General features: G+C 36.2%; 1 protein-coding gene across 8 annotated transcripts in view; it reads left to right on the top strand.

Annotated features, from left to right (window-relative positions):
• Window positions 1-8,864, top strand: part of LOC105216543 (uncharacterized) — a 105,127-nt gene extending 96,263 nt beyond the window's left edge. For all 8 annotated transcript variants that reach the window (XM_054226659.1, XM_054226660.1, XM_054226658.1 and 5 more), the window contains exons 5-6: window positions 5,316-5,617; window positions 5,691-8,864. In XM_054226659.1, coding sequence (XP_054082634.1) covers window positions 5,316-5,617; window positions 5,691-5,850 — 462 coding nt within the window. In that variant the 3' untranslated portion in view covers window positions 5,851-8,864. The remainder of the gene's footprint in view (window positions 1-5,315; window positions 5,618-5,690) is intronic.
• Window positions 8,865-12,620: the final 3,756 nt, after the last annotated feature.

The raw sequence follows: 12,620 nt of genomic DNA, 5'->3' as shown, positions 1-12,620 counted from the left end.
GATTATAGCCGAGTCCAAAACAGCGCGCCAAGTATCCCTCCTTCTGGCAGTTTGGCGCCATTTGGTTATACCAAGCGAAGCCAGGTCCCTCTCCACCTGGTCCTTCCATCGGAGTAGAGGTCTCCCTCTTCCTCGGTTTCCACGGGCGGGTACTGCATCGAATACTTTCAGAGCTGGAGCACTTTCATCCATTCGAACAACATGACCTAGCCAGCGTAGCCGCTGACTTTTTATTCGCTGAACTATGTCAATGTCGTCGAACAACACATACAGCTCATCATTCCATCTTCTGCGGTATTCGCCCTTGCCAATTTTTAAGAGACCGTAAATCTTCCGCAAAACCTTTCTCTCAAAAACTCCAAGTGCCGTCTCATCGGATGTTGACATCGTCCACCGTAAAGTAGGACGGGAATGATGAGGGACTTGTAGAGTTTGGTTTTTGTTCGTCGAGAGAGGACTTTACTTTTCAATTGCCTACTTAGTCCATAGTAGCACCTGTTGGCAAGAGTGATTATTATCATTCGTAAAAACATTATTTGGCATTTTTTTTAAGATTATCTCTTTCAAATGTCGTCCGCGGCTACGCCTCAGATGGTCCATACGTTGAGTCAAATTTTCGACTACTTGTTCGAGCATTTCGACTGCTAACTGGCGAATGACAAGCGTGATGTGCGTGCCTGAATCGAAGCGGGATTGTCCGCATAGACATTAGACTTTACCTATTCCCACAGGGAAAAGTCTAACGGTGTGATGTCAGACGACCTTTGTGGCAGTCAACCGGCCCAAAACGTGAAATTAGCTCCTCGCCGAAATGATCTCTCACCAAATCCATTGAATGATGCGATGTTTGGGAAGTGGATCCGCCTTGTTTAAATCAAATGTCGGCGAGATCACGAGATTCAATTTCAGTTGTTGGTGTTATGTTGTTAGCAGATAGTGTAGAAGGTACCTTTTTGCAGCGTTTTCCATTTACTTCTTTAAGTTTTTCATTTACTTTTTCAAGCATCTCGGGAGGTATAGGGTTTGTTTAAAGCTTACACTACCGAAAGAGACAGTTGAATCAGGGAATGTAGGTAACCAGTCGGTAAATCCATCTTGTAGGCCATGAAATGTTGTGTCAACGATAGATTTTCAGGTGCCATTTCGGGCAATATGGATTATTAAAGTTCCCAAATGGTACGTAATGAATGTCTTGACTAGATTCATGACTAGAATGGTTAGGTTAGGTTATGTTAAGGGATAGATCTCCGTAAATGCAGAGAATCTCCCTGAGACAGATTCGACTGTCCATTGTGACACCCGGAAAACCCCCTAACGGATCATTAAGACCCTTATGTTGCGACGAAGCGCTTGGACTCCATAATAAAGTTCTTAAGTCGCCTAATGTCAGTTCCAGTCACTTCGCTGGGTTCACAGAAAATATGCCTACCGAGGTGCTTTAACCTAAGTCTGGCGAATGCTGGACATTGAAGGTGGAAGTGCTTGGACGATTCCTCTTCGCCTAGTATGGTACTAAAGTGAGATTTCCAGTTCAATAAGTTAGTAAATGTTACTTCATCGTATGGAGGATGAAGCTTGAAACGGTAGTACGAAATTGTTTAATTGGCTTTGATTGACATATCTTTCGTAGTTTACTAGATACATATTTACATGAAATTCATTGTGGAATGCGATAAATTTTAAAACTGTTTTGAGCCATACAAGCTTCTGCTGGTCGTGGTCTTGTCTAGTTAAAAATAGCGGTTTTTGGTCCAAAATATCTTAGATTGCCACATAAAGTGATCACTTGCTCGGACAGACGATCGGATATATTGATATAGTTACTTGTATATAACTCTATATATTATCTCGATTAGTTTGAGGTGTTAATAAGAACCCTGATGTAAGTGTATAAAAATCAAAGAAAAATTGAGCGATTTAACAATTTCACCTCTAATATGTCAACGTCACTTTCCATTTCAAATAAAATTATAAACTATTGGCATTAGTTAAACACATACGATATAGATAAATGTACAGTTAAATGCCATACAGTTTAGATTACATACAGTTATAAATATCATACTTTCCGTGACCACTTGCTTAGCTAATGTAGTTATCACGCGACAGACGCTTGTTGTTGGTGTCAATTTCGTTGTGGTTATCAGTCAAATCTCAACGAATGGGAGTAAAAAATGATGGCATCGCAGTTCCACGGCCCACATCACCGGTTGTTATGCAAACTCATAATCGCCTCATTGCCAGTCAAACAGGCCAAGTAAACAGCAGTCCGTAACAGGCAGACACTTCGTGGACCGTGCCGGACCGATAGCACCGTAGATACGCTGCATAGATACATGAGTAGTAATAGCGGTGCAGACAGCATGAAGAGCGTATATTTCTTGTTTTTTTTTTACTTTTCTCTGAGCTGATAAAATGTGAGTAAATTAATTAAATAGCTTTGAATGACGGAAATCTGCATATAAGGCCGCCGGGCGTTTGGCGGTGAAGGTGGACGGTGGATGGTGTACAGTGAAGCAACGTTGACTACGCTGGCTTGGACAGGCTACTAAGTGCGACTGTGCGGCATGTGGCATGAAGTGCTTAGGGAAAATCAGGAGTTGTTCGTGGCATAATTGGGTGGCATGGTCGGTGGGCCGGTGATAGATTTCGTTTAGTGAATGCCGCCGCCGCCGCCACACGAAACGTGAGTGAGTGATTGCAAAGTGGCAAGGTTGCGCACGTGGGTGGCACAACAGCAACGGCAGCAGCGTCGAAAGTAAATAAGTTGTTTGACTGCCGCTTGTTTTTATGGCATTTAATAGTGCCTCAAGGATTTTTGCGTGGTCACAGCTTGAACGGCGAGTCAACCCATCAGCGCCATGCAGTTTGTGCATATGTCGGTGATATTCCGTTGCTTGGTTGTCTGTTTGTTGTATTTGTTCCACGTCAACGGTTAATGTGCATATCAATTTATTATGCAATTTCGTTTGCAGTTTAAGCGACTTACGTGCCTAGCCGATCTATGTATGACTAGGTATATGCACATATTTATTTATTTACTCTTTCTCCAGCATATACAACAACGTTGTTTGATGGTTTTCGTCTGAAAGCAATTTGTAGGATTTGCAATTTAATTGCATTCGATTTATGAGCGGATTAACTTGAAGCACCTACACGTCGTAGCTTCGGTCAATAACGGTGAAAGTGCAACAGGTGGTTGTAAAAAAGCCTACGCTAACTGGCACTTGCTGGACATTCGAAGATTTATTCAGGAGAGACATGCCATTCAGTAGATTTGGGAATGTGCATGTGAATGTGTTTTATCAATTAATAGGCGATTTGCTTGGAATTTGGTGTAGTAGAATCGGAACAAAGTCGTTAAGATGGTATTTGGAAAGGTCGAGTGATGTTTAGTTTCAGCAATTGGATGGGTAATGAATGATATATGTATGTACTCTTTGACCCCTTGGAAGAATCGGTTTTTTCAAATGGGTGGATTATTGATTTTTGCACACTCACTTAACGGTACTTTTTTGGTACACAACTTAGAGAAAACTTCAAAAACACTGATTGGAAAAAATTAGGCCATGCTGAATCTATGAAGGCTTTATGAATAATAAGTGAATAACTTGGACTTAGACTTCTCTTTATTTGCTTGTTACTTTAGTATATGTTGAAAGTGGGTGCAGTCTTCTACTTATCAATTGATAGGTTATCAATAAAACGTTTCGTAGATAGTTCAGTAAGATAGTAGCTGAGAGTACGCGAAGACCGTTGCGCCGTTCGTAGAAACTCGGATTGCCGAATGGCACGACATCGCGAAGTTTATGTCGAGTCTTTAAATTGAAAGCATATAAAATACAGCTTGTGCAAGAACTGAAGCCGCTCGACCTTCCAAATGCGACATCACTTCGCTCTATGACCTCTTGAAAAGTTCCAAAAAGATCCTAAATTTTCGAACAAAGTTCAGTTTAGCGATTAGATCCATTTCTGGCTCAATGGGTATGTAAACAAGAAAAATTGCCGCATTTGGGGCGAAGAGCAACCTAAAGAGATTCAAAAGCTGTCATTTCATCCAGAAAAAACAATGGTTTGGTATGGTTTGTGGGCCGGTGGAATCAGCGGTCCATATTTCTTCAAAAATGATGCCGATGAGAACGTAACTATCAATGGCGACCGTTATCGCGTCATTATAAGCGACTATTGGAGGTCTGAAATTGAAGCCTGTGATCTCCGCGAAATTTGGTTTCAATAAGACAGCGCCACTTCCCTCACATCGCATCAATCAATGGATTTATTGAGACGAAATCTCGGTGAGCACGTTTTGGCCGGTCGATTGGCCACAAAGTTTGTATGATTTTACACCATTAGACCCTTTCCTGTGGGGTTGTGTAAATTCTAAAGTCTATGCGTATAATCCCGTTTCGATTCAGGCCTTGGAGCAAAACCTCAGGTAACCAGTCGAAATGCTCGAATGAATCATAGGAAATTAGACCCAACGGATGGACCAACTGAGATACCAAATGGAGTGCCATCACGTAGTTAATGAAGAATAGTCGTCCTTCAGGATGTCTGCGCTTGTCGCGAGTTTAAGTATAGTCTTCCAGATTCTCTTACTGTGGGGCTCCAAAATGTTGGAGCCGTTGACTTGACAATGCAGGACAAGCGCACAAGAGTTGCTCCATTGTTTCTCTTTACCTTGTTCTTGACAGAGATAATCTTAAATAAGCCAAAATAATGTTCTTTTGAACGATGATAAACATTCCCAATTAAATTTGAATTTTGTGTATATAGTTTTTTTCATACAAAAAGTGGGAAACCTCGAAATGGATCACTCTTTAGTTCATTATCTGAGTTATCTATATTCGGTGAAAATAATTTATTTAGCAAATTAAGACTTTATAAACCTATAGAATTATATTAAGTTAGATCATGAGCCTAATACCCGATATAAAGGTTACGGGGATCCCACTTGGGCAATAGAAACACTGGTTTATGATAATACCAAAATTTCTAAGTTTGTATTTGAGACATGGACACCAAATGTTTAAATCTTATTCTAGCGTAAGCGAGACAGCCGAGCTTAGACAATTGAGTGACATTTGTCGGGACTAAACATTCTTGACTTCGATGCATAACGGTCCTAACCTCTCCATACGAAATATAAAGGGTTTCGTGCCTCCTGTTAATTGTTTCCCGAATATAGATATTAGTCGATAAGTGGGTGTACTTTCTAAAACTAATCCCACGATTATTCTGTCAATTCAATTATATCTTGTTTATATACTATTATTTCAAAAAATATTTTAATAACTTCATATTTTTACCCACAGGTCCGTAGCATCAACGAAAAGCGTGGCACCGTCGAACGTCTGACATTCATTAATCACACCGAATGTCACTGTGTGGACAAGTCGCGACAACAGGTCGACGAATATCACAACATGGCAATGTACGATATGAACTACGGTGGACAGACGCTGCGCCGCGCAACGATACTCAACTGTAATTGTCCCAAATTGTATGAGAAAATCTTGCAAGAAGATGGTTTTTGTCGCTGCGACTGCTCGTCCGGCAATACCGGCTGTGATTGGCTGAAGCGTGGCATGGAGCATTTCTCGGTGATCGATCGCAAGTGAGTATATTTGTTTAGTGGATGATAATTAGCAGTAAATTTAACTAAAATTTTATAATTTTTTTCACTGCAGATGCATAACCGAGGGCCGTTGTAAGCCACCGACATGCGAGCATGGCAACTACATCAAAAAGTATGGACGCTGCCCGCGGCGCGAGGAGCAATTGCCAGCCGCACTGACTGAGCCGGTGATGTTGGCGACGAATGCGCTCGCCGGCAGTGATTATCATTGAAACGAATTATTGAGAGACATGCATGCATATGCATGTTGCAAACAATGAAACTAAATCTTAAGTATTAATAACTTTTAATAATTACAATTAATAATTTATTCGATACATACAAAGTTAGACGAAAAAACTACTTATGGCGGGGGAGTGAATTGTGAGAAAAAAAAAATGATGGAATTTTGATGGCATGTTATTTGGCATATTTTGTTGGAAATACTCAAATGCGCTAACGTACAATAATAAACAGCAAAAAAAAACAATGAAATTTATGCATTAATAATTAAATGTGATTTAAAGTTTTAAAGTTAAACTCGTATAAGTCCAAATGAACTTTCCAATTTTACTCAATTACAAGCATATATTATATAATAAATATATGTGCATATATATATGTATGATTTATACTAAAGTCTGTTGCACACTAAGGCATTTAGTGAGTGCTTTAAACTCCCCATCAATTAACACTTGTAATACTTCCATGAAAGCAATGGCATGCAATTTGCATTGAAACTTAGACATATGATTTGTGAAGACTTTTAAACAGCGAACTTTTTACTAAGTATATACTATTGTACTATGTAGTAGTGAATTGTAGTTGACGATAAAAAACAAAAAAAAAAAATATCAATCAAATACGCTATTAAATAGAATTTATCTAAAATTATTGTTAAACGTTACACAACTAATATTAATAAATACAAAAAAAAAATTAAATAATTAATTAATAATAGTATTAAACCATTATTAGACACATACATACACACACAAATTGTGCATTTGCATTTGTAAAGTTAATGCGCTAGTTTTACTATTATTGATATACTGTGCGAAAAGTAAGCAATTCCATTGATATTTTGACTGCGTTAATTTAGTTAAATGTAACACCATTAAAATTAGACGAATTTAAGCATTTATATTACATATTTAAGTTATTATTATTAACTAACACATTTTTTGTACATTTTTCTACTGTCTTCAATAATTTTTAATTCATAATTAGTCACAAAAAAATTAGTATATTATTTTTAATTTAATTTAATATTAACAAAAAATGTATGTACATACATATTTATGATTTTTTTTATTTTTGTTTTAAATAAATATTTAAGTTTATTATTTTTTTCTAGTCAATTATTTTAGTTATTTTGTATGTGTACATTTAGTAAATATTTATAAGACTAGATTTTTTTTTTAAATTACACAAATCTACACATACTGAATAAAGATATAGCTAAGATATATGCAATGAATCCATTAAATATATACTATATGCCCAATTATTGAAAGACTAGACCAGCACTAGACTGAGTGTGTATTAAATAGTTAGTTAGAAGATGTACCGCAGAGTTGCATTTGCAGTAGTCTGTTCATAGGCAAGACTCGTTAAAAAGATTTTAGACCATTTCGTATTTCAATTCTTTACAAAAATTCTTTCTTTTCAATTCTTTTTCAACTTTTAGATTTATAACAAAATCTTGAAACAGTAAAAAGGTCAAATATTGACATTCATAACTCGAAAGAGAAATTGTATTACACAAAAAAAAATATTTACTGTTGTGAAATCAGTATAAACCATATCATAAACATTAGTCGTCTTCGATTCGCCACTTGTCTTTTGAATTCTATGTAAGAGAGTATGTAAGTACCTCACTAAAGTGGTATAATCCCTATGTAGCAACATCCTTATATCTATAGCAGTTAATGCCAGTTTATACCAGTTGTTTATTCGATTCGCCACTTTCCTGATCGTTAAGTTTAAACTCGAGAGAATATATACATGACAGATAAATTGTATAGTAAAATAATGTTTACTGTCGTAAAATCAGTATAAACCATTTCATAAACATTAGTCGTCTTACATTCGCCGCTTCTCTGTTAAATTATATATTAAAGAGTATGTAAGTGCCTCACTTGAGTGGTATAATCATTATGTAGCAACATCTTTACAACTTTGTTGGTTTATGCCAGTTTATACCAGTTGCTTGGTCGATTTACCACTTCTCTGTTCACTAAATTTGAGCTCGTTTGTCAAAAGAAAATAATCTCGAGAAAACAACAACAAAGTTAGACAGCGAATATGTGGCTACCAAATTAATTAAACCCTATTCTTTTTTGTTTATGCCAGTTTCTATCAGTTATACCACATATTTGACCGTTTCAGTACTCTCCAATATCTCTCCAATATTAAAATCGACATGCCACTTGAGTCAAAATTCTTGGTAAAGTGTAAAAATTGAGGAACTTGAGTTATGAAGAGAATTATTTAGAGATTTTATTGACTATAACATAGACCTTGAAGATCCTTTAGGAACTTAATGCACACATTTCTTCATATTTTTGACCATTAAGCATAATTTTCACACTGTGACACAACTAAAATGGGTTTTTAATGGGTTATTTACTCTTTGAACTATTCAATCAATATACTACACTAATATTAGTATCTATGTATCGCGAAAAGGTATTTTCAATCACAGAAAGTAATATGAAAGACTCCAGTGTTGACTAAATATAATACTTTGTCTTAAATAATGCTCAATTTTAAATGTTTAAATATTAAAATTCACTTACCATTACCAATACAAGTGCAATTTAATGTTAATATTATATAAGTTCCATAGGCGGTCCTGTAAGAAAGTTAAACATAACAGAAATTAGAGCAATGTAGAACATTTTTTTAAGACAACAGCTTCCAAAACGATTTTAGTAATGGCAAAAGCTTTTGAAATTGGTTTTTTCACTTGACGTCCATTGTTGAAACCACGGCAAATAAGAAAAGTAAATTAATTTACGTTGAATCTCATATACTTAGAAACTTACAACACATAACTCCGATTGTTCTAGAATCTAGATCTAAGGACTTGCTGAACCAATATGACCAGTTTCTGTAAAGCGTCGGACCCCAGTTGCTAGATGAAAATTTGTATATGGTTCACTGAGTAAAGTTACATATGTGGATTCCTTTTACGAACACTTTTTCGACGTTTTAAAGTAATCGTGATTAAGTTCTAAAAACTTCAAGGGAATTACTCTAGGAACCAGCTCTTATATGCTAAGGGATTGAAGACCATAGAACGGGTTCCAACACCACCATATTATCTGCTCAATGATCAACTATGTTTAAAGCGCTGTTTTGACTTATATTTCCTGATCAGCCACAAACTCCAACGGTAGGAAGTTTAGTAAGGGACAGCAAGATAGACATAAAACCGGTAGTTGAGGTAGAACTATTTCATATTTAATTAATTTAACACACACTAACATTCTCGAAACACTTTTAATGCCTGAAATTTATTAATCACTTTTAATTATTAAAAAATATCATTACGTAACTAGTATACAATTTTTTCTACACTTTTGTAAATCCACTCAACTAACCTCACTTTTTTTTACAATTACTCACGAATTGTGTTTTGTAATTTATTTTGTTTAAGCTAATTATTTGTATGTACATACATTAACACACAATTAAGCAGTATCTTAGTTTGATAATAGTGATGAAATTGTAGAAAAAAATAATTTTATTCAAAGTATGCAGTTTTTAAGAAATTCTCAAAAGTTCTTTTTAATAAAAAAAATCAAATAAAAAACTACAATATCGAATTATACACAATAAAATTAGAAGCGACTTTTATTTCGAGCGGCTGAACTCTGGCCTAAGTCTGGAAAATCTGGACAATCTTGAGAACATCATTATTTGTCGATCGCTTTCTATAAGAAAATATTAGATTGGCACATGTCTCCCTTCCGATGTTTGTTACAGTGATCGGATTTAGTTCAAATATGTGGCGTTTCGTTCGATAATCTGTTTCCATCTAGATGGCAACTTCATAATACCCCCTTGTAGAAGCCCCCTCCTTATTTGCAAAGAACTCGGACAGCCACTTTTAACAAGCCTCTTTTCAGTTCAACTTTACACCACCAAGGCCGTGCGCCATGGACAAGAACAGGTGGTAATCACTTGGCACTATGTCCGGGCTATAAGGTGCATGCGATAAAACCTCCCATCCGAGCTCCCGTAGCTTCTGGAGAGTCATCAGCGAAGTGTGTGGTCTGGCGTTGTCCCGGTGGAACACTACACCCTTCCTGTTGGCCAATTCTGGACGATTCTGCTCGATCGCCTGCTTCAAGCGGTCCAGTTGTTCGCAGTTGATGGTAGAATTATGCGTCTGGCCATATGGGAGCAGCTCATAGTGGATGATTCCCTGCCAATCCCATGAAATACACAGCAAAACTTTCCTGGTCGTCAATCCCGGCTTGGCCACTATTTGGGACGATTCACCGGGCTTCGACCACAGCCGTTTTTGCTTGATATTGTCGTATGTGATCCATTTTTCGTCGCCAGTCACCATTCTATTAAAAAATGGGTCGAGTTCGTTCCGTTTCACGTTCCGTTGCAATAATGGTTTGGTGACTAACTCCCATCTCCTGGGCGATGCTGGTCTAACTCGATGCTTTTCATGATTTGATCGGTATTCGTCGTCACAGGTCTTTCGCCGGCTGGCTTATCCATGGCATCTTGGAAGACACCGTGATATCGTACCATCTCCTAAAATACCATTAATCTCACGGAACGTTTCTTTAGCGGATTTGCCTTTAACGAAGGAAAACTTTAAAATAGCTCGAATTGCGGCGTTCGTGAACTCCATGTTTACACGTTCATAACTGTTGACGCAATATCGTCGTTTTGTAGGTTATGTCAAGACCTTTCAAAGATGTATGGTATTACCAGATACGAGCTCTGTAGCGCTTTATACATAGCCGCGAAATTCAAAAGACAAAAAGGCGGAAGGGACAACCTAATAAATACGGAGAGCCAAATATGTCAACAGTAACGTTGTAAGGGATCACTGTCGTAAAACTTGATAAATATATCCAAGAAAGCTGGCGTAAGTGAAATAAATTTGAACAATCGATGCAGAGTAGTGAATCAAACAAATAACTGGCGAAATCAAAAATCGATAGAATATTGTTCCTATTATTTAAGTTATGATCTAAATTACGAACACAGAGCGCTGTCGGTCAAAACTGATAAGTGCGATAACACCCTAAAAATTAACAGAAGAGATATGAAACAAGGCTACGTGGATAATATACAGATAAATTTCTATAACTTAAACTTAGATGAATGTATCAGTTACACATAAGATCCAGCTTAACAATTAGAATTTGACATTTCGTATCTCCCAAACCAATTAAGACATTTAAAAGGTTAGTTGGTTTCAATTCTTTCAAAACTTCAAATTTCAATATTTTCTTTTTTCCTTCATTTATTAATTAGATTTAACCATGTACTATCGAAATATTTTTGGAATATTGGTTTTAGATGAACCAATCAGAAGTTATGATGTGCACGGCAAGACGTTCTTTTTTGAACACGTCATGGGAGATGAGGTCTTTCATTGGGGAGATTTTTTTAAGTGGTGGGTTCCAACCCCTACGCACAACCGCAGAAGCGGGCTACGCCTTCTCACTTTAGCTTGCCTTCAAACGGATATCTGTTGGCTACCCAGAGGATATTTGGACTAAAACCAAAAGTCGTGAGTTGCTTGAGTCCTATGCATGGGAGATGAGGTGCCAACGTCTGAGTTGTCGAAGTTTTTAAATAAAATTTCACAAACAAAAAAGTTATATTCAAATTATATTCAAAGTTTCTTCTTTGAACTGTCATGAGCTTCACTTTATCATCACATTAGCTCTTTTGTCTTTGAAAATAGTCTAAATAATTATCAAAACTTTGAATACAACTCAACGCTTTGCTATGTGATGAGTGAGATTGTTCCACTTTTTTCCACATTTTTTATTAACAGAATCTTATCAGTGCACCAAATATAATACTTTTTGCATGATTTTTTTCTTTCAATTTGCAGAGACCAATAAATTAAGAGAGTAATTTTAAATAGCGAGAAATAAATAACCAAACCCTTGGGACCATATTATCCGTAAATTGGGGTTAAATTTTACATATTTATTTATATTTATATATATGATTATCATCACATTACAAATACAATTTTCCGTATAATAATATAAAGAGCCAAACAGTTATATTTTTGCATTTGAATAGATAAAATGAATTTATTTTGCAAATGCATGACTACAAAAATGGGGCGTTGGGGGAATACCGAATGTATAATTAATGTTTAAAAAAATGTGTATGAGCTCATGTAAACGCCCCCTCTAAAATTTGTGCAGAAATTCCGTGAGTTATTTGTTATAAAATAATTACATTTCTCTTGAAATTTAAAAATGTTAAATTTTAATGAATGTTTTTAAAATATAATTACAATAAATTTGAATGAAAATTATAATAGAGAGACATTCCCGCAAATGTCGAGAATTCGGCTCAAAAAGTGTCATTTTCAGTTGAGAATAAGTTTGGGATGCAAACAGATCTCTACAAATATTTTGTTGGGTTAATGTTGACACAAAAGTCCAAGATCGATATAAAACGATTTAATCGACCAGTGCTTGACCCTAGAGACATCTATTGGAAAACGGCGGAAGCAAAGTTGTAGACCTAATAGTTAGAATTCAAAATATTTTAAAAATTTTTGTGATTTTTTTTAAAACTTTTTAAAATCATGCAAATATTCAAAATTCTCTTCTTCCACATATTTCGTTCATTCATATATCCGCAGTAAAGTCATTTGACATGGCAAAGTGCTGCAGGGTAACTCTACCGAGTACTTTTTGTTTATGCTTCAAGTGTTGGTACTTCATATTAGTCTTCATGCCCATGCCAGTCGTTTTTCTCAACATTTTTCTCATCA

This window comes from Zeugodacus cucurbitae, chromosome 3, assembly GCF_028554725.1.
Source record: "Zeugodacus cucurbitae isolate PBARC_wt_2022May chromosome 3, idZeuCucr1.2, whole genome shotgun sequence".
Taxonomy (NCBI): Eukaryota; Metazoa; Arthropoda; class Insecta; order Diptera; family Tephritidae; genus Zeugodacus; species Zeugodacus cucurbitae.
The sequence above is the reverse complement of the archived record's forward strand: the minus strand, read 5'-3'. Positions and strand labels throughout refer to the sequence as shown.